Source organism: Schistocerca americana, chromosome 3, assembly GCF_021461395.2.
Source record: "Schistocerca americana isolate TAMUIC-IGC-003095 chromosome 3, iqSchAmer2.1, whole genome shotgun sequence".
Taxonomy (NCBI): Eukaryota; Metazoa; Arthropoda; class Insecta; order Orthoptera; family Acrididae; genus Schistocerca; species Schistocerca americana.
In genome coordinates this window covers 252594722-252620884 of record NC_060121.1, presented here as the reverse complement: position 1 = coordinate 252620884, position 26163 = coordinate 252594722, and the positions used below count along the sequence as shown (strand labels likewise).

At 38.5% G+C, this 26163-nt stretch overlaps 1 protein-coding gene across 4 annotated transcripts in view; it reads left to right on the top strand.

Moving 5' to 3' along the window:
• LOC124607291 (chromodomain-helicase-DNA-binding protein Mi-2 homolog) overlaps nucleotides 1-26163 on the top strand; it is a 164418-nt gene that overhangs the window by 60461 nt on the left and 77794 nt on the right. For all 4 annotated transcript variants that reach the window (XR_006978802.1, XR_006978803.1, XR_006978801.1 and 1 more), the window contains exons 9-13: nucleotides 5694-5890; nucleotides 7275-7398; nucleotides 10127-10324; nucleotides 19101-19261; nucleotides 19434-19608. Coding sequence is in view for 1 of the 4 variants with exons in the window: in XM_047139578.1 (XP_046995534.1) it covers nucleotides 5694-5890; nucleotides 7275-7398; nucleotides 10127-10324; nucleotides 19101-19261; nucleotides 19434-19608 (855 nt within the window). In the remaining 3 variants the exon portion in view is untranslated. The remainder of the gene's footprint in view (nucleotides 1-5693; nucleotides 5891-7274; nucleotides 7399-10126; nucleotides 10325-19100; nucleotides 19262-19433; nucleotides 19609-26163) is intronic.

The following is a 26163-nucleotide window of genomic DNA, read 5'->3' as shown; positions in this document are numbered from 1 at the left end:
GAGACCTCAAAAACGTCTCTAACCTTTTTGACTGTCAACAGTAAATACTCAAAACAGCTGAAAATGCAAACATCATCAGAAACGTGTTTACCAACAAGATAAAAGAAATTTTAAAAATCGAATGTATAAAGCCCATGAAATTACAAATTTCCTGTTAACTTCTTGATCACACTTCGTGTTATATGTACCTTGAGGTACTTCTCAAAAATCAACATAAATTGAGTTAAAGCTACAATACATGTTAAAAAATTATTCATTTCACAGATAACTTACACGCAGATGATGTACTACGTAATTCAGAAGTACAGAACACATTAAAACTGAAATAGCCAAGATGAAACAAGTTATTTGACAAGAAACAAACAGAGATGTGAAGTAATACTGAATGTTTTTAAGATGAAATGGTGTTGGGGAAGCTGAAGGTATTTTGGGGATAATTGACAACAGATGCATTAAAAATTGGGAATGGGGCAGGATTGCCACATTTTCTGGAAGTAGGGAATTTCAAACATATCTGAGAAATCCAGGAAGAAACGGGGGGGGGGGGGGGGGGGGGACTAGAAAGTCTCGTTTCTGATGCAACGGATGAGCTGCTTGCCACTAGCTGAGCAGCTGCTGACGATGACAACAGTAGGCGTGAGGAGTGGTCTGTTCAGATCTCGAGAGGATTTGCATGGCTTGATCACCATGGTCTCTGTTCATCAACACAGTGTCAGTAACTTGTGACCATGAGTGTGAGTAGCTAGCCAAACACGGGTGGATTTCTGCAGTGGGCCAGTTCCGTAGGTATGTCTGATGGATCGGGCCCATCGTTACTCACTAATGTGCAGGCTCCACCCATTAGATCTAGCCTCTCCAGCATGCCCACAGGCTGGGTTCATTTGATTGTGGTGGTGAAGTACTTCAAAGGTAATGTGCTGCCAGCTAAAACATCTTGTTTTAGGCTTTGTTCAGTGCAGATCACACCCTTTTTGAGGGAATTCCACTGTGTAGCCTCGTGGCACCTTTCCTGTATAATACTTCGTCTTCTATTCTTGCTGATGTAATGTCCATAGTAATTAATCTGATGTACAGCTTGTTCAACTTACTAAAGACATTTTTTCTAAAACTTTACATTTATCACACACATCCACATACAGATTATATTTGTACATTCAATACTTTCTATGCATGCCTTTGTTCTTAATCAACATCTTTATCCTGTTTGGCATAGTTTTTATTAACTTTTCACGTGACATTTTAGTATCATTGTCATGGTGCCAGATTTCCTCTAGTTTCTCCATGAGATCTTGTTTGTTGGTTATTGTAAATTTCCTTATCCTATGTTTCACAATAGCCCACAAATTTTCAATTGGGTTCATATCAGGGCTATTCCCTGACCAACACTTTCAGTTGCTTTTTTTCCAAGTGCTTGGAAACACTTTTGGCTTTGTGGCAAGGTGCCTTATCGTGCATAAAAATGGCATCTTTATTAGGAAACCACTCGTTTATTTGGGGGAAAAAGTTCCTTTTCAAAGATTTCTTTATATTGTTCTTGCCTCATTGCCTCTTTGACAATATGTAACCTGCCAGGACCTTTCACAGACATCACACTCCAGACAGTAACGGAAGTTGAATGCTTCACACATTGTTGCACACACTCAGCTTTGAATTGTTCTCCAGGTCTGCGACGAACATATTGGCTGTTTTCTTCCATCACAGTTAATATAGATTCAACACTGACGCATACCTGAAGCATGTGTACAAACTTGCAAGTTAGAAAAGTTGGGAATAGTAGCATAGGAGACCTCAACAGTCCCAAAATTCAAATGTGCATTTTTTCAGTATCAATAAAGCATCATAGTTTCAAGCTAAAACTCCTAACTTTAGAGATCAGACCCACATAATTTACCATATCGTTGCACATACCTTAGCCCAGTCCTCACTTGTCCACTCCTGAAGTTATTTAGGGCACTGCAATCTTCTGGTCTTCATGGCAGGTGCGATTTTCTGTTGTCCCATGACATGAAATAGACGAAGCAGCCAAGCGAGCTGAGCAGAAGAGCTCCAATGTCCAGCACAATGACGAACTGAAGGCCAAGAAGCCATGGATACTGGCAAATAGGGCCACTGAACTGAGTGGAATTAATGAAGAGATCAATTTTCTCACATAGGAGTTTTTGAGTGGTTTCCATTGTTTAATTTTATTATATATTGTTTGACAATACACCGAGTATTATTTATCAGAGAAAATGTCACTATATGCATTTCAGAGCTGCTGTTCATATTTCTGAAATTTTAATATTATTTTGTACAATTTATTCATTTCATGTTTGTCTGATCTGAATCATTATCACGCCTGGAAAGTTCATAAAGTTTGTGCAGGAAAAAACATGCTGATAATTCAAAGTTGCAGTTGACTCATTAATAAACACTGAAATCCTTTGACTAAAAATGGTTTTTTATTTACATAACGTACCTGTGTACTTAGCTTTCAGATTATAAATCTTGCAAAGGAGACAATAACTTGCTGCTCATTCAAAATTACAGTTAAAAACAAGTTGAGAAATACAGAAGTCCTTACATCTTTTTGTTGACTTTCCTCTTTACTTAGCCTTCAGACCTCAAACTTCGTCAGGAAAAGATGCTAAAACTGTCTGGAAGTTGGGGAATTTCACTTCGGGAAACTTCTGGCAACCCTGGAGGGATTCTTAGAAGTACTCCCAGGAGAATTAGAAGTACTCTCAGGAGAAGCAGCAGCATGATCAGACATTTTATGATACCACTAAAGATAACCTATATCTCGATAAAAGAAATGCTATAGGAAAGACATAAGAGCATTTAGATGGCATTGAAAATGAGAGAACGTATAATGATGTGAATAGGCTACCTTAAGAGAAAAATACAATTGAGAGCCCATCGAATTTTGTCTTGAGAAATCTGTGGTGATGAAAAAGAAGTAGATAAAAATTACCATACTCTGTTGCTCACAGTTATTTGTGTGTAGAGATGTGACTAATAAATGTGGACAAGATTGTTGGAACGTTTATTTCCTGGACCAAATAGTAAATTCTTTCTACACTGAATGGGAGTCTGTCCTTACCACCACCAATACCAACACCTCAACCAACACTATGAAGCTGTATTATGAATTGTAAGACGTACATAATATGTTTATGCACCTAATATTCAATTTTTACTTCTTTCTTGAAGTAAAAATTTGCACATGGTGCTAAAGGAAAATGTAATTACATAAACAGTGTGGTCATCGGTGTTCTCACTGTTCCAAATATGTTTACAACATTGTTGTGCGTATATATTTAAATTGTCAACTAACAATATTACTGTTACTAATAGTTTTTGTGGAGGTCTACCAGTACTTAGTAGTGACAGTCAGGTTATTGTTGTGTAACATGTTACCACTGCAGAAATTTATGCAAAAGGCGCAGTAAAATATCTAAGTGTAAAGTGGGCAGTGCCTGTAAATATCACGTTTTGTATATTGGTTGGCCCCTTAAATGTCTTAACAGATTCAGTGTGTTACAGAATTAGACAAAAATTTGAAGTTTGAGCAATTTGAGTAGACTTAGTGGATGACATTAAAGAAGAGATACGGTCAGAACAATCTGTCTGATGTGCTCAGTGTAAATGTAATGTTTAATGACAATGGGAGAGAATGAGAAAAAGATTGAGTTAGGGCATTTTAAATTGCTCATCAAGCACTTAAGTTCTTGTTGCCTTTGCAGTGGTGACTGATACAGAAAGACTGTGTTGATAAAGGTAGCATGTATTTCCTAGCATGTGGATATATTCTGTGTACAGTGTATTTTGTGTGCTTTCATCGACTGAAGCTGTAGCTCTCAGTAAAGGGTTGCATATGATCCAGCAATGCTTGTGCAGGGAATATTAAATAGCATATAGTGTAAGAAAAGCAGTTGTGAATTGTTTAACAGTAACGTGTATGAGGTTTATCAGATTTTATAGCAAAAAATTAAAAAAAAACAGTTCTGTTATAAGTAGTTCTTATCAGCTATTATAGTAAAAACAAGTACATTTTGAGTGAAATGTAATGGAGTCCTTCATTGGAGGAAAAAAAATGAATGTTCTGACATTCATATCATATGTTTTTTAGATATTCTTAAGGAAAAGGGACAGCTAATTCACACAGGTGCCTACTGACAAAAAAATAACTTGTGCAAAAGTTTTGATAGTAAGTAGTTGCAGGAGTGTACAGATATGTTCCAAAGTTAATTTGTTTCTGTCAAGAAAGAACACAGCTTGATCCATGACTGGTAGTGGTAGGGGAGGGTAGATAAGTGTGAGAAAGGAAGATTAATATAACTGATGAAATGAGTAATCAAAATTGATTGAAAGTACTGCCATAACCCATCCATTCATTGTGTGGATGTGTATACACGCCCTGCTGCACCATTTCCTCAGGTGCTGTTGATGTGTATGCATATGCCACTTGGGTTTTCCTATTTGTCGCCGACCTCTCACTGCTATGTACACATTACTTCCGTGTCTCAGCAAATAAAAAAGTTCAGAGTATTTATAAATCAGCATACGTACATTATTTATGACCACATGATTCGCAGTGCAGAAGGATGTGAATGGATGCATCAAGTGTGACTCTGTCAGATACTGAATCCAGTAATTTGTGAAAGAAATTAGATACTGTTCTGCTGTCAATTTTAAAGTAGAATTTTGATTTCTTGTGCACATTTCATCTCCTGGGATATAAGCTAAAATCAACCATACAAAAAGTTTATGCAGTGCGTTTCTACCTCTGCGAGCTCTTTAAAATTGAATGCCATGTTTTACTTAATTTGATTCAGCGCAGTAGTATGACAAATAACAAAAAGAAATTGAGTTCTTTGTCAAGCGAAGATCTATGACTAAGTTGTGCAAGAATCAATTTTTTTTACCCTGATAGTTTTCAAAACCTCAGTTGATAAGTATTCTCTATCTGCCAAAATGCCATCTCTCGGCACAAGACCAGCATTTGGTGAGCAGTACAGCTATATCAAAGGTCGCCTTCAGCAAAAATTGCAGAAAGCATGTCTGTAGCAGCAAAGAAGTTAATTGGCATCACTGTTTACTATCTTCCAAAAGGTTGCATTGCCAGTTTTTGTGTTATGATAATTGACCTATACTAGTATTGTTGATAAGGCCATAGCTTCTAAGGTAACTTTTTGCTGCTCCTTTGTTCATTGCATTTTCCTTCCTGCTTCTTCCCCTCTACTCCCTCCAATTCCAATCATGTATTTCTCTTCCCTTCGCATTTAAAAGTCCTATCCTATTTTACTTCACTCTTTTTCGCCTAACTCATTTCCAAATAAAAGTATAGTGTGTACTTTACATATCAATGCACTTAAAGTTGGACTGTTTGATGTAAGAAATTATTCACTGCATCTTATGACAAATTTCCTTCGCCCTTCCCACTCCTCCCCAGCGCGTCACCCCGCATGTCCCTGTCCCTCCCTGCCCCCTCCCTTCTCAGCATGCTTTTTTTGAATTGCAAATCATATGTAAACATAAACACACCTGCAATGCACGTGAAACAGGGCTACTAAAACAATTACACAATTTTACTTTGAAGAAGGCTGCATGCTTAAAATTGTAAATATCCGAGTGTAAAAAGTACTAAACTGGAAGCCATAGGGGGAGGGGGGAGGACGATCATTACTAAGAATTTTATTGCTCTCTTCCAGACTGATCACCAGGACTACTGTGAAGTGTGCCAGCAAGGTGGTGAAATAATACTCTGTGATACGTGTCCTCGAGCATATCATCTTGTCTGTCTTGATCCAGAGTTAGAAGAGACTCCAGAAGGCAAATGGTCATGCCCACATTGTGAGGGGGAAGGGGTTCAGGAACAGGATGATGATGAGCACATGGAGTTTTGCAGGTAAGAGTGAAAATTTGTTTTGATTCTAATTTGAGAACCTCGCCAATTTAGTTGTTTCAGCTTGGTAGTTCCAAGTTACTGAAGTTAAACAATGTTATATGGCTTACTGTTTGTGGTCTTCCGTGTGACTTGCTTCTTCCACTGCTGTTTGATTCTGACAATATTTTGATATTCGGTGGAAGAGCCAGTTGAATGATATGAAACTGACAGTTGTCTGGTACCAGCAAGATAGGGCAACAAGCCATGTGTCTAAAGTGAGCATGGCTGTGGTGGAAACATGTTTTACTGACAAAGTGATTTTCAGATGTTTGTGGTCCCTCCAAGCTCACCTCCCCTCACTTCACCACTGCTGACTTCTTTTCTGTGAAGTCACCTCAAAGATCAAGTGACAAGAACAAACTATGTACCATCAATGAATTACGTGAGGACATTCACCTTTAAATCCAGGCTGTTGTGCCCAATACCCAGGCAGTAGCATTCACGAATATCCAGCATTGTGTTGAACTGCGTGTACAGGTAGAGGGAGGTCACGTCCCACACTTCTTGTAATGTACCTTCATTTCCGAACCAAAAGGGTATGTCAGGTCAAATTTGATTTCATACCTTCTTTTGTTAAGACTTTTATAACACTTTTACTGGTTCTCTTTATGACTGGCACCCCTGTTTTAAGGCCCATTGTCAGTATGCTTTAAGAAATTTTCCTGTTTTTAGAGTGAGGGAGGTCACCAATGTGAGTGGTGTGTGGTGGGGGGGGGGGGGGGGGGGCATATGTGTGTCTATTGTCGCCAAAGACCAATGGCCAAAAGCTTTAATTGGGCCCTAGGGCCTCTGTTGTGCCTGTCTGCGACTCAGCATCTCCGCTACATGGTAAGTGGCAACTTTCTTTCTCATAATATTGTTACTTTTCATCCTGGATTCTACATGAGGTAAAGTTTTGTTGTGGATCCAAATGTTTTTAACAATGAATGACACAGTGATCTGATGTTTTAAGTGTTGTTACGTGGGGTTTCTTGTTGTAACAAATGAGTCTGCCAAGCCTTTCTGTTATGAAGAATTGCAGTTATTCACATACCATGTTTCATTTTATATTAACATCTATTTTGGAGCATATCTGATAGTATGACCATTGCTTACTGTTAATTAACTACTAGTACATTATAGTACCATATGTCAATAGTACTAAGGAGAATACAATACAAACTACCAAACGTGTATTGGATATGTAATATTTACCAGTCCAGCATAAATATTACACAACTGCTATTGTATAGAAGCAGCCATGTCAGTTGTTATTTTTTGTTCAGTTATTGATTGTCACTGTAATTATTATTCTTTCTAACATTGTTGTTCATGGATGACTGAAATAACTGTTAAAATGTTACAGAGTTTGCAAAGATGGTGGCGAGCTTTTGTGCTGTGACTCTTGTCCTTCAGCATATCACACGTTTTGTTTAAATCCACCACTTAAGGACATCCCTGACGGAGATTGGAAGTGTCCACGTTGCTCAGTAAGTTTAATATTACAGAAGAGTCTGCAGCTGTGTAGTGTTTTATTGATTAGTTGAAATATTAAGTATGAAATTAATCAGTATTATGCCTTAATGATTGTGTTGGGTGGTGAATCTTTCGGGAAACACTTCATAGGTATAAGGCACAAGCTAGTTCGATGAATAGGATGACATCCTGGATAATCAGTGTGCCAACTACAACAGTACAGGAGAAAAAAATTAGTCAGAGCAGCTATAAAAGTAAAGAGAAGGAAACATTCAAAAGAAAGTTGCCGGTATTTGTAGAGACTCTGGAGCGTTGCCCTGAAACTGTCCTTCATTGGGTAAGACAGCTAATATTGACATGGAGAGGCATCTGATCTAACTTGAGGCATTGCTGTCGGCACATGGGATGACCTGGTTAATGTGCTTTGCTCTCTCCTGCATCCATTGTGGGCTTTATCTGGCCCAAAGACCACACAGTTTTCTTTATGAGAATGGATGTGCGTAAAATAGCTATGTTAACTCTGTTGGAGAGTAGAGAAAACCACAAAGCAGATTTTTGGATTCATCAGTGGCTTGAATAGTGAATTACTTGTAGAGAAATACCACATAATGGTGTACACAGAGTTGAGCTACGTACCGGTAGAAGTTATTGTTAACAGAGTTGAATTTTTATCCCATTTTGGGTTTTAAATTGAATATAGTTAAGGTAGTGTGTCTAACATCAGTCCGCACTTACATAATATCTATATTCTCTATGTAGCATTGACAGTCATCACACTGAAAGAATGTACTTCATCACATAATTTTGAGATCAAGATTCATTTCGTAATTTCATTTGGATGTGAGAGACAAGTTTTTTTGAAGCAACTCACCTTCACTTAAAAAGATTTTCACTGGCAGAATACAAACATGAGTGAGTCCATAAACTCGGAGATAAGTATATGTATTGTACAGAAAGTTTCATAACAACAAAAACTTCCTGTGTGTAACTTGGGTTTACTTTGACATAGACTGGCAGTCATGTTAAGATCTCTGGACAGTCGTTGGCCTTTGCAGCAAATTCATTATTTATAATAAATAACATCGACTTTCAAGATGATAATGAATAAGAAAGACCTAGAATCTTTTAGAAAACAGATATGAAGGGGAAAAAAAATATTTGAGAGCAGGTGGACATGGACCCGCTCCATTGAGCTTTCCTACTCAGAGCTCATAACACTACCAACTTCGCTACAAATTCGACATAGCGTCTGGGCCTTTGTATATGGTATACACAATCTCCAGATGCCATTATTTGATATCTGACATGCAAGCTGTACCTTAGCATTGAAACAGTATACTTTCGTAGCACACATGTTATAACACTAAAAACATGAACTACAGGAAGCCTTCATGTACTTAAAAGTAGTTTCCTGTTGTTTTATTATAACAAATCATAGCTAAAACAACATGTTTTTCAGAGATCGTCAATTTCCTGATGCTTTGAAACAATTTATATTCATACCATGTACTCTGTGAGAAAGAAAATGTTTAATGCTGTACAATATTGGGGCTCCTCTGTGCTGCTTGCGACCTAAAACATGTCATTTGCCATGTTGCTCTCCAGGAGACAAAAATATGCCATGCCAGGTTCTTTATTCCATGTTCCGCAGTGTAGTGGAATGCGGAATTCCACACTTTGGTGTCGCCAGCTCCTTGTTCGTGTGCATTTTTCTGTCCTGTGAGAGGACGTCTTAAGCATGTGCTGTAGACCCTAAATTGCAGCATTTCAGTAATGTGCACTGCTACACTGGTTTAAAAGTTACTGATTCACTGGCTGGCAGTCTGGTGTTGCAAGTTCTTCGCTTTTCAACAGTGTCCATCCGTGTTTTATTAAAGCATCACTATGTCAAATTGTTAGTAAGCAGTCATCATGTAATGATACATTTAGTGTTGATTGATATGATATTGAACTAAATTAAGGAATTTTCCTTGGTACATTATTGTATTCATTGGGGTACCATGGTTTAGCAGAATGATCTCCACCCTGGATTTAGCTCCATCAGAAACTTGAACTTTCATCACTGTTTTGTTACATGACAAACTGATCATGTCTGCCACATCATGCACACATGGAACATTCTCATACCAATTCTAATGTAACGAAAGGCCACATTAGTTGGTAGTGTTCGTATGATGCTGCAAGGTGTGTGTTGACTGACTGCCATATATTTCTGATGCAGTTACCAGTGAGTCATTGAATGTCAGATCCCATCAGCATCATCGTAGATAGTTGTGGCCAGTATAGTCTAACTTTGTAAGGCTTCAGGAGCCATTGGTAACTGCCCTTCTATGTGTTAGGGAGTAGTAGTGTACCGTGTTAAATCAATAAAGACATAGGTTGTCTGTTGACATTCTGTTACTAGTAGGAGGGTAGAGGGAGGAGACGTTAAGTTGAGAAGATTGAGTAGACTCGTTTATGGCAGTTGTATGCAACCAAGATAGCAGAGTGCCAGTGATGTCTAAATTTAATATATTGACAAAGTTGGCAGTATTTAGTCTGCATTGTTGTATGTATTATAACAATAAAGCAACAGGTAATTTTCCCACAGGGTCAAGCTCCATTATGCTGCCTTTCCTGGTCCCTGTAAGCCCAAAAATGGATTATTTATTCAGTTCTTGTTGCTATATCTGGTTGTCTTATATCTCCTGTGTTCTACCTTGTTTCATATCTAGTACAATGATCATTCTGCTTTACTTGCAGTGCAAACCACTTCCTGGTAAAGTGTCAAAGATATTAACGTGGCGTTGGTCAGAGGTCAAAGGCAAAGATGGAGATGAAAAGCAGTCTGATGAACCATCAAGTAGCAAAGGACAGCGAAAACCACCTCGTTTCAGGGAATTCTTTGTCAAGTGGCATGAAAAATCATACTGGCATTGTGACTGGGTGTCAGAAATACAGGTAAGACATTTTGTTCTTAATGAAGTAGTGAGATGTTGGAAAAACAGGTTTCAAATTTTTTCAGGAATATTTAAATATGCAAAAACGTTAATTTGACATTCCTATAAGCTGTTGCATTAGACACACCTCCTTCAAAAGTCTGGCCTCTTGATTATATTTTATTATGCCACGCATTCTGTATTAAAAGCTGAATGATTCAAACTGTGTAATATTTTTGTAACATAAACCTTGAATCATGGTTCTCCTCTAACTGAGACAAACATTACCATAGGTAGTGTGTTTTTAGGTGTCCTGCTGGGTCGTTGATTCAGAGCACAAATATATTTAACAATATCCATTTGAAAATGGAAAATTCATAAGGATAGGTGGTGATTTGTCTCGATAACCTGGGCTTACGAGGAAAATTCATTTTGCCTAAACAAGTTAGAGAGATCATGGTAAATTCTGAAAGACTCCAAGAAATTTCAACTCTTAATTGACTGAATGGACTCAGTAATTTTATGTTTGTTGCTCAGTTATGATCTCCTCCAGTGCGCTCACTGGACTTGGGAGTTTTTTGTTAGCTGGAAGTTGAATTGTCATGTCCACTTTTCATTGTCTGACAGCAAGTGCAATTTGTGTGTTAGAATTTTTAACATCACTTTAATTTCTTCTACAATCACTGTTTTATAAATATTTTGGAGTACATGTTCCTTGATAAGTATTGAACATTTAGACTGCTTTCTTCTTCTTCTTCATCATCATCTTGCGGGTCATCTAAGGACCACACAGAAATTTCAGTGCTTTCTTCCTTGTTGTTCTTTCTTTTTTCTCCAATATTCTTTCATCTTTTCACTATGTATCATTTTTCTCTCCTCGGACCATTTTGACCCTGTCTTCTACTCCCCCCTGCCTTGGAATCATTTCATTTTTAACACTTTCCTCTTGAAAATCTCTCTTTCTGTTGCATCTGTTTCATTGATGTTGTTTCTTTCCTAACTTCTTGATCCAGGCTATTATTGGCTTCTAGTGCCAAAGATATTTAAAAATCTGTTTGGTTAACCTGTTGCTGTTCATTCTGTAGAAGTGTCCAAAAAATAGCAGTCGCCTCTTTCCTAGTGTTTAATTTATGCTTTCTATGTTGCGATAAACTTCTTCATTGTTTCTAAATGTCCATGCCTAAACATTCACTTGCATTAAGACATTCTGGTTTTACTACTGTGTTGTAGTGCTGTATCTACAAATTTTTAGACAGATACCTTTTGTTGTAGACATTCCTTGTTATTTCCTAAGCTCTCTCCATTTCATGTATTCTTCTTTCTACACCGAATTTTTCTGAGCCATTTTCTTGGATAATATCTCCCAAATATTTAAATTTATTTACCCTTTTTTATCTGGGCAGTATCTGTTGCTAGGGATTCCGGAGCATTTTTTATATTTGTCAAAAATTTTGTTTTTTCTACAGATATTCTTAAACCTGCTTTGTTGGCTATTTCTTCTAAGAGATTGATTTGTATTCCAGCATTTGTTGGGTTTTCGGAAAGAATGGCAAAATCATCCGCAAGTGCTAAACAGTGGGTTTCAGTATCTTTGTTTTTAGTTCCCAGTCTGATTGGTGACAGCTTCTGTTCTTTTAGTTTTTGTTTCCATTCTCACTATTTTCTCTAGTACGCAATTAAGGAGGAGTGGAGACAGGCCATCACCTTGCCTTACACCTGTTTTTATGTTGAATGCCTTCGATAGTTCACCCCGAAACTCTACTTTTGATTTCGTGTCTGTGAGCGTTTCACGAATAAGGTTTGCTAATTTAGATTTGATGCCAAAGTCTCTGATTACTTTATCTAGTGTTTCCCTATCAACCAACTCGAATGCCTTTTTAAAATCTATAAATGTTACAACCATATCTTCAGAGTTTGTAAGTCTGTGACGAATTACTGATTTTATGTTGAAAATTTGTTGAGAGCAAGATTTACCCTTTCTAAATCCAGTCTGATATTATCCCAGATGGCTATCAAGTGTTGCTTCTACCTTGTTTAGTAGTATTGTTGAAAAAAATATTTTATAACCCACTGGTAACAAAGATATACCTCTAGTTATTTACGTTTTGCTTATCAGCTTTCTTCTCCTTAATATTATTCATAGTGCAAGTTAGTGTGTTGCTTACTTCGGAGCAGTGTCATGACTGAAGTGAAAAATATTCCTGAAACTTGGTTTGTTGATGTTATCACGGCAATAAATACTACATTACAATGATAGCAGTTTGAAGTACGTTCTTGTGAGAATTAATTAAAACGTAAGGTTTTTGCATGCTGACTTCGCGTGCACGGAACTGTAACAGGCAGTGGTAACAGTATGGGCTTTCTAGGGGTGGCAAGTATGGAAATGTAAACTGTTGCTTAATTTTCACTGTTTTGGTATCGAGGTAATGATACCTAGTCAGTAAATTCTCCATCAGTACATGTAAAAAACGTGTTTAAAAAAATGTTCCTCTCCCTGTGATGTCAATAATTCGGTCGGTCAGAATGGGGAAAAAACATTAGAATCATACAGCGTAATTAAGAGCTGCCATTATATTTTTGAGAAATCTCTCTCGTGCTACATAGTCATTATTACTGAAGCTTTTCCAAATATAGGCTGCAATACACCCTAATGTGGGCATATTCCTCAAAGACCTGAGGATCAGTTTTTTTCAAAACTGACTTTCTTCAAAATTAAGAAATGCAAGCGACTGTTTAGGGATTTGTATATGGATAAAAATTTTGCAAAACTTCACATGTAATGTATTAATTTCAAAGCAGCAATTGATAAATCCATAAATCAAAAGAGCAATGCACGTACATATATTTCAAAAAGACTATGAAAATAGCAACTTATTTCAAGACATTGCTTTATGCATAACATATCGATGTACAACTTTCTTTCTTATCATCCATTTACTCAATAAACAAATACATTACATATAACTATGTATTACTGATTTAGACTGCCATAATTACATCAAGGCAAACATTTAAATATTTTAAGTCAATCGAATTATCAAGTTTACAGTCCAGTCTCCCACCCAGTTCTCTCTCAATATATTTCCGTGTAACTAGATGGCGTTATTGGATATTTTAACAAACTACGTCAGTTTTGCCATATCTGGTCTCTCTTCTTTATTGGCGTGATTCATCTTTTACATCTTTCTCTGCTGTGCCCATGGCTCTGAAGGATTTCTGCCCTTTATCAAGGATCTCTATTACAGTTGACTCCCCACAGTGTGTATAATTAACAGAAGTGTGAACTTGGAAATTACTTGCCATCCATTTCATTGTAGGTTAAGTCAGCAGCATAATAGCCCTAGCACCCTCCTATGAACATGGTCGCTTCAAAGATGACCACATCTGGCATCTAACTGCCATGCTCTTTCTTCACGATACCTTCTATTGGCTCTTTTCTATCACTCTCCTTCTCTTCCTTCCCCTATCAACTTCTGTTGCTGGTTCAGAGTATTTGTCTACCATTTTATTAAAAATAAACACAGGCTAAGAACACATGTGACACATTTGTCATCTTAGACAGGCAGCTTTGCAGGTGACAATGACCTGACAATAATTCAGATACACAGAAAGCAAATGCCAGAAGGCCATTTTGTCACTTCCACAAATGTCACCAACATAAACATCAAAAATGGCATTATTCCTATCTAAAAACTAATTTTGGCCCTGTTTTTGCAGAAAGCAAGTTTTAAAAAAATTGTCCTCTATTTTAGTTAAATGTCAGCAGTTTTTGGAGCATTAATTGGATGCATTGGTAACACTTCAAAAACTTAAAAATGGTGGTAATTTACTGCTTGCAAACTTTGTTTGGATTTTCATAGCATTAAGGAGCTCAAAAAAAGCAGTCAGTAGAATTGCTCAAATTTCAAGAAGAATGTAAAACTTTTCTTCCAAAATTTGTCTCCAAGTTATTCCTCCTCATACTTGGTGTTTATTGTAGGCCACAAATGATATTGAACTAATTCTGATTTGCGTCAAAATTTGTTGCATCTTGTGGCGTAAAATTGACTTCGCGGTTCAGTACCTGATCCTGTAATGTGCTACTTCTGCTTGGAACGTTCCCATGGATATAAAATTCCTACCCTGCAGTAAGTACAGCAGAATATGCAGTTCCATGTGTTGGTTAGCTATCTAGAAATACTTTTCATGTTAATTTGTCATTATTTCCTACAGAATTTTCCATTTTTTGATTTTTCACGTTAATTTGTATTATAAAGTTACATAACATGGATTTTTTGGAGATGGGGCAAGCATACAACAATGTTATATACGAGGGGTAGTTGAAAAATTTGTAGCCTAACAACTAAAGAATGACAGAAATTTCAGAATACCAATTTATTTTTCAATGCGATACACTTGGTGGCACGCTCAGATAACTTCTTCACACACACAGCAGAGGAGGGTGCAGTAGTAAGATGCATTGGTAGTTAACGTACTTTGGCAAGTAATCCACCATAATTACCCCTTCTGCAGCCCAGAAGACCGATGCCATCACCTGACCGGCTGATTTTTGCTCCTGGAATTTTTTTGGGGTAGAGGACGAAAGGATGTTTCCATTGTTGTGACTTTTGTTTTGTCTCAGGATCAAAGTGGTAAACCCACGTTTCATCCATTGTCAAACACCTTGCAAGAAAGCTGTGTTGACCCATTTCAAATTGGCAGAAGATTTCTTCACAACACTGTACATGCTCCCATCTCTGATATGCATTCAAATCTTTCGAGACTCACAGAGATGAAACTTTCCGCATTCCCAAAATATCTGCAACAGTGTCATGAGCGCAACTATGAGAGGTTCCAAATGTGGTTTCAATGTGCTGCAACATTGTTCGATGATCCTGCACTATTGTATCGTGAATTGCAGTCACTGTTTACTCAGTGGCAGCAGTGATAGGCCTGCTCCTTGGTGCATTTTCCACACTCGTTCTTCCATGTTCGTAGTTGAACACCCAGTTTTTCACTGTTGCATAAGACAGAGCACTGTCCTCAAGTGTATTCCGCATGTCCTCCGCAATTTCCTTTGGCGTCATTCTCTTCAAATGAAGATAATCAAGCGCAGCACGGTTCGTGATTTGAGATTTGCCATTTTGCTTACACTACAGTATACAACACATCCCAGTGGCAAAAATAACAAAACTGGAGCCGTGAAATTTGACTTGCATAGATACAAAGGGACACCATAAAAGTAGGCAGTGTTGTTTGTGCGAGTCATTAAGGTAACTATCACGGGCTAGAAACTTCTCGACCGCACCTCGTAATTGGAACAGTACATGAACATGCATGTATCGTTTCCTTGTAACTTAAGGATGTGTGTCTTTTACTTGTTCCTTGTGTATATTTTTGTGATGAGTCCATTTATGTTGCCTTTATTACATGTCTATTGTCTCCTGTGTTTCACAGATCTCAGAAGATGAGCTATGCCAAAACTCATAGTATTAAAGTTATTCATTCATGAACTGATGACATTCTACCAAGTGACCTATTCGGCATAGCACTGTTCGATTTATGAATTTTTGTTTATGCATAAATTTACTTCATTTTAAAAAGGTGCCAGTTCTGTTATTTAGTTGTAATTTGTAGGTGAAGACGAGTCTTCCAACAACTTCTAGACCAATATCAAGATGTGTGTTCTTACATTTTCTGCTGATGAGAGTGCTTGAGATTTTCTCATTAACTTGCTGTGCATTTTATCGCAATTCCCAGGGAATATGTTGTTTAATGTTTACTGTCAGTTTCATGTTGAGAAGTTCTACCATATTTTTTGGAAAAAGACCTATAAAAGGTAGTTGTATGATGTGTATGTGAATAGAAAACTACATCTTATCTTTTTATAACTACATTCCCTCACCTCCTTCCACCATTGTATGAATCTATTGGAATGCACCTTTTTAGTACTCGGTGTACTTTCTCCTGTGGTGTGAAAACTGTCCAGTAAAAATCATTAAGGGGAGCTGGAGCACCCCATCCTGACAATGTTAAATTTAGTGACTTGGCTTCCTTGTATTTCAGGAACCACTGTAGCCATTGACACGAAACTTTTACAGGACATTAAACTATATATTCTTAGTCCACTGAACTACAATCATTGCATTTCAGCCACTGCTTTTGGAAACAATTTTTTAATTACACGGTTAAAATTTTGTTACCTTTTTGTACTTTATCCTAAATAATTTTAATTATACAATAACATTATGTTCTTCTTTTAGTTCAGTAGATTTAGGCTATGTATGTTATTACTCCTGGAAAGTTTGAATACTCTACCCGAAGTGGTTTCTGAGGTTTAGCAAAAAATAAAACAGAAAATGTAAATTATAAGTAACAGCTTCTAAAGTTTCAAGAGACTGTAACTCACTTAATATGTCATTAATTTTTTTATTTTTAGTCACTCAGAAGCACCCTGTACCATACTGTATATCATCCTCTTTATTTTTTTCCCAGTTTTCTTTTGTTTTCTTCTTTCTGGACTCCTGAGTGGCCAACTGTGCTGCATACTCTTCTTTATCAATGCGAACCTTGTCCATCCATTAAAGTTCTCCGATGCAGTTTGCTCCAGGATTAATTCCCATATGCTGTAGCACTTTCACCCTACCAATGTTGCTATCATTAAAAGTAATAAAGCATCACTGACCCCCCTCCTTTAGAGTCTTCATTCCAACAAAAACATTTTTTGCTGAGTGAGTCCATATAAGATTATTGAATGATTCATTGGGATTTTGAGTCTGACCATGCAGACACTTCTTCAGTAATTGAGGATTTGCCAGGTCTCTGTAAATAGGTTTTATGATATCCATGACTGCTGCTGGGATGGAATGTTTATGGCCGTATGAACTGTTTGAGTGCTGGGCATTGCGGTAATTGCACCATGAATCAGGTCCAGGAGGGCGTGGTGTACTGGTTTATCATCAGCTGACAGTCTGGAAGAAGGTAGTCCATACTGCCTGCTTCATTTTCAACAAATCCTCAGTGTTATTTCTAGTGGCCATCCCATAATACTGCTGTAGTTCATCAATCATTTTGTCTGTCAGCTTGCCTCTTGTGGTTTTACCATCAGAAAGATTCTTGTCTCTCACTTTTTCAACTTCCTCAACCTGGTGCCCATCCTCTATTGGACATGACCTTTATAATACAGCAATCCACAGCCTTCTATATAAAAAATCACCAAGTTTATTAGATTCTGAAGAAATGCAAGTAAAAATTCTAACATTTTCAACCGGTGTAGATTATATTTTTAAGAAATAAAATATTTACCATGATAGTGTATATATTCGGAAAATTGCAAATTTTATAATGAGATAAAAATCCTAAAATGTGAAAAAAATCCATTCTATCTCCTCTTAATTCTTCCTCATGGAGAACAGGATGTGAGCAACACACAGGGCGAACCTGCACTTCTTTGCTTCACAGTAACTGTTCCATATGTCGTAAACTTCAGAATGAGAATCGTGTTGCAGAATGTAATACCATGTTGTAGAGGATGCAGCTGACAAAAACCTTAATAAAATTTTCTCCCGTTTTAGCTAGGAGGTAATTCTATCTCCTGTACACATATACACCGTAACATATCAAATCTGAAAACCTCAGAGCCTTGTCTTAGAAGTCCTCTGTAAAAACTTTCGTTGCAGTTGCTTAGATTCCCATGATGACATCCATTATTTCTAGTGTTTTCATGTGAAGCAAATATGAAGTCAGTATGTGATTAAAAGGGTAGCTTTTTAACTACTTCTTGTAGAAGTTTCTGACAAATAAACTGTGTGAACAAAATAATACAAAAAGTGATATGATCAATGTTACTAATGTGGAACCATTTGTAGGAGAGTGCCAAAATCTGTGGAATTTCGCATGGTAACAGTTATCTATGAAATTATCACATTCTCAGTGAGAGGTTTTGCACGCAAGTGCCCTGATATTACTGATAATAGGCTGATCTTGGTCCTTGTATTCCTGGAACCATCTATTTTATGTAGGAGCATAGCAACATAAAGGAAGAGTTGAGAAAAGCAATTGTTTTTCTATTTATTCTTGTTCGGTTGACTCGTAGCATTGTAGGTGATAAGTAGTTCAGCAGTTTCTGTATGTAAAATATTTGCAAGTAAGAATTCTGTGACATTACCTTTGACTGTTGGCCAGGTGACAGTCTTGGTGTCCTCTCAGTACCTGTAAGCAGCCTTTGTAAGTTTGGACACACTATTTCCAAGAACCTACATATTAGCAAGTACACACTGTGTTTCACAACAGATTTCATTGGCTGCCTTAGCTAGTGTGAAGAAGAAAAAAAAAAAAGCTTTCCGCTTCACAGAAAAAATGAAATATCGTATATACAAATTAGATGTCATGAGTGCAAAAATAAATCTTCCTATGAGGCTATCATATTGTCGAATATTTGACAAGCATTGAGGTAGTTTGTGTAAGTGGCTGAATATCAAATTGACAAGCTCAAAATAAAGAAAAATTAAATGTAGCTCAAAGTTTAATTTGATTTGTTTCACTTCCCCCTGAAATTTTAGATATATGTTAAAGGTATTTGACTACGTCCAGTATTTTTGTCCATTTAAAAGATTTTCTGTTCTACTAGTCAACCTCCACAGTAAAACCAATCCTTACTTAAAAAGAAACTCTTGGTCATGTCATGGAACTTTGAATGAGATTCATTTGATGTAACTTTGATTTAAACCCTTGTATTACCTTTATAAAGTATCTGAATATACACTTCATTTATATTATTTTCTCAGACTTAACTTGCCATGTAACTGTTTTATTGCTAGATGGATGTATTTCACCCACTTATGATTCGGAGTTACATGCGTAAGTATGATATGGATGAACCACCAAAATTGGATGAACCATTGGATGAAATGGATAATCGCATGAAGCGCATTAAGGAAGCAAATGCAGATGACCAGATGCTTGAAGATAAGTACTACAGGTGAGACCATATAGTATAAATCTATTTTTATTTTGCTCTTTAATACAGAGTCACTTTCTAACAAAAATTTAGGGATGTAGTAGCTTGTACATCTTACACATAATTGCTGAAGTTCACAAGTTCAGGTCATATTGTACCACCTCTTTTTTAAGATGTAATTCTTATGTTGTAGGTATGGTATTAAGCCTGAGTGGATGATTGTACACCGTATAATCAACCACCGTGTCATGCGTGATGGCCGGACACTTTACTTGGTAAAATGGCGGGACTTGTCTTACGATCAGGCAACGTGGGAAGATGAGAATGAGAATATCTTGGGTCTGAAGCAAGCAATAGAATATTACAATGTAAGTCCACCTGTTCTCATAGATTTTTCAATATTTGTCAGGTATTTAACAAATATGCTTTAATTTATGCATTTGAACATCAACAGTGTCAGTCTTTAATCGCAAGTTGTGTACTCATATGTTTTTGCATGTGCATGGTCTTGTGTTGTTATTAGGCATCTGAGGTTATTTTTGTCTTCATAAGTTTGTACTCGCTGCTATACCATTTCCTTGGAGGATCTCTGTTTTTTGTGTTTGGGGTTCTGCTCTTTAGGATATCAGTGACCCACCTGTCACATTGACCCATTTGCTGCTCCCTCAAAAGAGTACACTGCTTGCAAGTCACATAGATTGCTTCCATCGTCATAGTCATGATGACAGGATTTGCTTCGCAGGAAGTCACAGTGGCATTTCTCGAAGAATCGGTATCCCAGGCAAACTGTTACAGCACTTAAAAATTATTGTCATGCACATCCAAAGTATCAGTTTTGAATTATCACTTTACAAAATAATTTACAGCTAACATTAATAATATGGACTCATTCAAAGGGAACTGCCATATTCATTCTGTGAACGCTAGACAGAAAAACATTTTGCACTTAACACTTTAATCTGTGAACAGATTCTACCACATGTGGTATGAATCTGTTCGGTGTAAATGCTGATTACAGTTACATCATGAATGACTTCTTGTATAGTAAGATGTGCATTATTCTGCAGGTTTCATTTTCAATAGGCATCAAGCAGTGCTGGAAAACTTTATTCTGATATTAATATGATATTCAAATATAAATTGAGAGATTACCTTGCAGTACACAACTTTTGTTCTGAACAAGAGTTCCTCACAACATTTTAGAGCTTTATGCTGTGTAGAATGAGCACACTAGATAAAAAATTTCTCTCCCCATGTGACATCAAACTATACTGTAACCACCCTTGGTAATGGCCTCAATATGGCAAGGAAGAGAGTTACAAATTTCTTCATCTACATCTACTACATCTACATACCTACTCCGCAATCCACCATACGGTGCATGGCAGAGGGTACCTAGTACCACAACTAGCATCTTCTCTCCCTGTTCCACTCCCAAACAGAACGAGGGAAAAATGACTGCCTACACGCCTCTGTACGAGCCCTAATCTCTCTTATCTTTGTGGTCTTTCTGCGAAATAGAAGTTGGCGGCAGTAAAATTGTCCTGCAGTCAGCCTCAAATGCTGGTTCTCTAAATTTCCTCAGTAGCTATTCACAAAAAGAACGCCTTCTTTCCTCCAGAGGCTCCCACCCAAGTTCCTGAAGCATTTCCGTAACACTCGCGTGATGATCAAACCTACCAGTAACAAATCTAGCAGCCGGCCTCTGAATTGCTTCTATGACCTCCATCAATCCGACCTGAGAGGGATCCCAAATGCTCAAGCAGTACTCAAAAATAGGTCGTATTAGTGTTTTATAAGCGGTCTCCTTTACAGATGAACCACATCTTCCCAAAATTCTACCAATGAACCGAAGACGACTATCTGCCTTCCCCACAACTGCCATTACATGCTTGTCCCACTTCATATCGCTCTGCAATGTTACACCCAAATATTTAATCAACGTGACTGTGTCAAGCGCTACACTACTAATGGAGTATTCAAACATTACTGGATTCTTTTTCCTATTCATCTGCATTAATTTACACTTACCTATATTTAGTTACCTGCCATTCTTTACACCAATAACAAATCCTGTCCAAGTCATCTTGTATCCTCCTGCAGTCACTCAACGATGACACCTTCCCGTATACCACAGCATCATCAGCAAACAGCCGCACATTGCTATCCACCCTATCCAAAAGATCATTTATATAAGTAGAAAACAACAGCAGACCTACCACACTTCTCTGGGGCACTCCAGATGATACCCTCACCTCCGATGAACTCTCACCATCAAGGACAATGTACTGTGTTCTATTACTTAAGAAGTCTTCGAGCCACTCACATATTTGGGAACCAATCCCATATGCTCGTACCTTAGTTAGGAGTCTGCAGTGGGGCACCGAGTCAAACGCTTTCCGGAAGTCAAGGAATATGGCATCCGTCTGATACCCTTCATCCATGGTTCGCAAGATATCATGTGAAAAAAGGGCGAGTTGCGTTTCACATGAGCGATGCTTTCTAAAGCCATGCTGATGCATGGACAGCAACTTCTCTGTCTCAAGGAAATTCATTATATTCGAACTGAGAATATGTTCGAGAATCCTGCAACAAACCGATGTTAAGGATATTTGTCTGTAATTTTGAGCATCCGTCCTTCTTTTTTTCCAGTCGCTCGGGACTTTACATTGGGCAAGAGATTCGCGATAAATGCAAGCTAATTAAGGAGCCAATGCAATAGAGTACTTTCCGTAAAACCGAATTGGTAACCCATCAGGACCTGGCGATTCATTGATTTTCAACCCATTCAGCTGCTTCACAACCCCAGGGATGTCTATCACTATGTCCTCCACACGGGAATCTGTACGAGACTCAAACGGCGGTATGTTTTTATGATCCTCCTACGTGAAAGATTTCTCAAATGCTAAATTTAAAATTTCAGCTTTCGTTTTGCTGTCTTCCGTTGCCAGGCCAGACTGATCAGTGAGTGACTGGATGGAAGCCTTCGACCCGCTTACCGATTTTACATAAGACCAGAATTTCCTTGGGTTTTCAGCAAGATCTTTTGCGAAGGTATGACGGTGGTAGTGGTTGTATGCTTCGCGCATCGATCTTTTTTACAGCAGCACGAATCTCTACTAACTTCTGCCTGTTCTCATTCTCCCGATCTTTCTTGTGCTTGAGTGCAACTGTCTTTGCCTCCTGAGCATTCTCCAAACTGCGCTGTTAAACCACGGTGGGTCTTTTCCGTGCGTAACCCACTTTTTCATCACATACTTCTCCAATGCATCATTTACAATGTGTTTCAAATTTGCCCATAATTCTTCCACGTCCATCGTACCGGAAGTAAATGAAGTCTATTCATTTACTAAGTGGGGTGCTAACAACTGCTTATCAGCTCTTTCTAGTAAGAATACTCTCCTAGCCTTCATGACCGACTTTTTAACTTTCGTAACCATAGTCGTAATGACATCATGATCACTAATCCCTGTCTCAACACTGACACTGTCGATGAGGTCTGGTCTGTTCGTGGCCACCAGATCTGAAATATTTCCATTACGCGTTGGCTGTCGATTTAGCTGCTCAAGACAGTTTTCGAATAATGTGTTCAAAAGTAATTCACATGACAGCTTGTCTGTACCACCTGTAATGAATCCGTAGACATCCCAGTCTATACTAGGTAGGTTGAAGTCGCCTCCGGGTACTTCTGAGATACAGAGTGTAGACACCCTTTGAATGATTCTAGAACTGTCACGGTGAAACATTGTGGCTGGTAATAACACCCAAAATTTAACTTTATTTCTCCTAGCCCTGTTAGACATGTCCAGGTATCTTCACTATCACACTCTACTTCAACCTCAGTAGACACAATATTTTTGTCAACTGCAATGAAGACACCACCCCCTAATGGTATCTAATCTGTGTTTCTGATACACGTTCCAACCCTCACTGAATACTTCAGAACTTCTTATCTCAGGGTTCAGCCAGGTCTCAGTCCCGAGAATAATTTGCGTGCCACACGCTTCCTGGAGGGCAGTAAATTCCGGAACTTCATTCCGAACACTCTGAAAATTTACTCCTAATATCTTGATAGCTGAAGTGTCTTTATACTGAGCGTGTCCTGATTTCCCTGCCTGCACGTCGACTGGTGAGTGTTCATCAGGATACATCGCACTGCTGCCTAGCCTAAAAAACCCCCATGTGCACGCCACAAGTACTCTGCTACCTGAGTAGCCGCTTCCTTTGTGTAGTGCACCCCTGACCTATCTAGGGGCATCCTGCAATTCCCCACCCAATAGCTCAAGTCGAGAAATCTGCAGCCAAGACCGTCAGTCGATGAAGCCTCTGGTTGAGACCCTCCACTCGGCTCCAAACCAAAGGACCCCAATCAACTCTGGGAACGATGCTGCAAATAGAGAGCTCTGCTTGCACCCCGCGTGTGAGGCCAGCTGTCTTCACCAAATCTGCCAGGCGTCTGTACGAACTGAGGATTGCCTCAGAACCCAAGTGACAGGCATCATTGGTTCCGACGTGAACAACTACTTGCAGACGACTGCACCCCGTATGCTCGATAGCCGCAGGCAAGGCCGCCTCCACATCTTGGATGAGGCCCCCCGGCAGACAAATCGAGTGCATGTTGGAATTCTTTCCAGCCCTGTACGCTATTTCCCTAAGGGGCTCCATCACCCACCTAACGTTGGAGCTCCCAGTAACCAGCAAGCCTTTGTCCCTGTGTGCCTGCTCGGGCCCTGCTGAAGGAGCAGCCACCTGCCCACTGACAGGATGAACGGGCGAGGCCAGCCTCCACATTGACCTTCAGACTGTCTTCAGGTATGCTGTATCTAGCTGAAGCCACCGAATGATTATTAGAGTCTTCAAAGCTACAAAATTACACTTACAGTTGATTGCTTCAGTTCAGCTGCTGCACCAAATCATCATACATTTTCTATTGGATTAAGATAGGGCGATTTAGTGCGCTAGTTGAGGTGCAATAGGGTGCCTGAGAGTTTTCAAACCAGGAACGAATTGTGCATTCCTATGAACATGGTTGTTGTTAGATTGGAAGATTGTCATGAAGATAGGAAAGGACCAAACTTGGTCACCAAGAATGTTTGAATAAACCTCCTGCTTCAGGTTCACAGTAAACTGAATCATTGGGCCCAAATTGTGGTGTGTGGAAAAAAAGCACTAAAACACCACAGAACACAGTTCTGGCCTGAATTAGACCTTACACACACACACACACACACACACACACACACACACTCACTCACTCACTCTGTAGTTTAAACACCACATTGAACCATAAATGTATTCAGTGCTCTAGCTCATTTCGCAACCCACCTGGCCACACCAGTCACCACCAGTCAGCTCAGCTGCTATCCAATTTCTGTGTTGTTCATCCCATTGAAGTGCAGCTTTATGTGCCAGTTAGAGCATTGACATTTTGCGATGTACCCAGCTCCAAAAGTCCATAGCATTCACTTCTGTTCACAAGTTTCACTCAGAAAAGGATTGACATGTACCGTAATTCACTGTCGGCAGTAATTCCAGTCTGGTTTGACACCAGTAGTCATTGACAAAGTGTGCTACTTGTCTACAGTCCATGTCAGTCAGGATCATTCTATGATGGCTGTGATTGGTACATCATTCTTTGTAGGTGTGTTGGACAGTCTACATTGATACACCAACAGATTGGGCAGATTATTCAAGGTGTGGTCATGGGTGCATCCAAACACATTAATTTGTTTCTACCATTCAGTCACATCTGCATGTTGACCCATCAGACAGCCAACTCACACACACACACACACACACACACACACACACTCTGCCCCCTCCCGTTGTCATTACTTAGGTCAGGGATTAAGGGTTACATGACCACCTATATACTTCTCTACGTTATCTACAAATTTATCAGCTTTCAGTGAGTTATGTAGCAACTTGTTTCACGATAAAGAAGCTTTGACCCAACATGGTCATATGGAACCTGATGGATTATGGTTCAAATGGCTCTGAGCACTATCCGACTTAACATCGGAGGTCATCAGTCCCCTAGAACTTCCTAAGGACATCACACACATCCATTCCCAAGGCAGGATTCGAACCTGAGACCGTAGCGGTCGTGCAGTTCCAGACTGAAGCGCCTTTAACTGCGTGGCCACACTGGCCGGCCCTGATGGATTACAGTTAAAACTATACCAATGTTCTGGTGATACAAAAAACTAAAAAGAATTCTGCAGAATAATATCTCAACTACACCTATTACATCAAGATTGTGGACTAGTAATATCTAAAGTAAAATAAAAGCAATGGTGTGTCTGGTCTTCTTTTAATAGTATTTTAAGAACGAGTGTTGGACTCCATATATCTTGAGTACAGTTTACATGTGGATAGATTGGCTGTCATGATAGAAATAGAAAAATTCCTGAAGGATATGACACAAAGGGAAGCAACAGCTGTCCCAACATTAATATGTGGAAGCATAACCTGGAAACTTACAAAACGAGGAACTATGAGAGTCCAGTCAGCAAGAATAAGAGCTGTTAAAGGATGTTGTGGCAAAGATAATACAAGAAAAAAAGAAACTTGAAAAGAATTGTATCTGTGCAGTGTAATAGACAAAGAAAGTGAGTACAGGACCATGTGTCACTTCAGTTACTGAGCTGACTACATTTAAAAACTTAGAGGTGTTAGCTAAATGGCCAGAGATACGTAGGAAGTGGTGGCGCTGGTGGTATCCACATGTTGTTTTGACATGTACTTTCTTGGTGGTTAAAAGGCTGTCAGTCCTATTTTTTCTGTTCTGGGATTTTCATTTGTTGTGCTGCAGGGATGTGCAGAAAACATATGTTTCATAATTGTTGGAGGGTGATGCTTCATTTCCGTAAGGATATTTAGTAAGGTTTGCTGTAAGTAAGTATTTAATTTAAGCAGTTTCG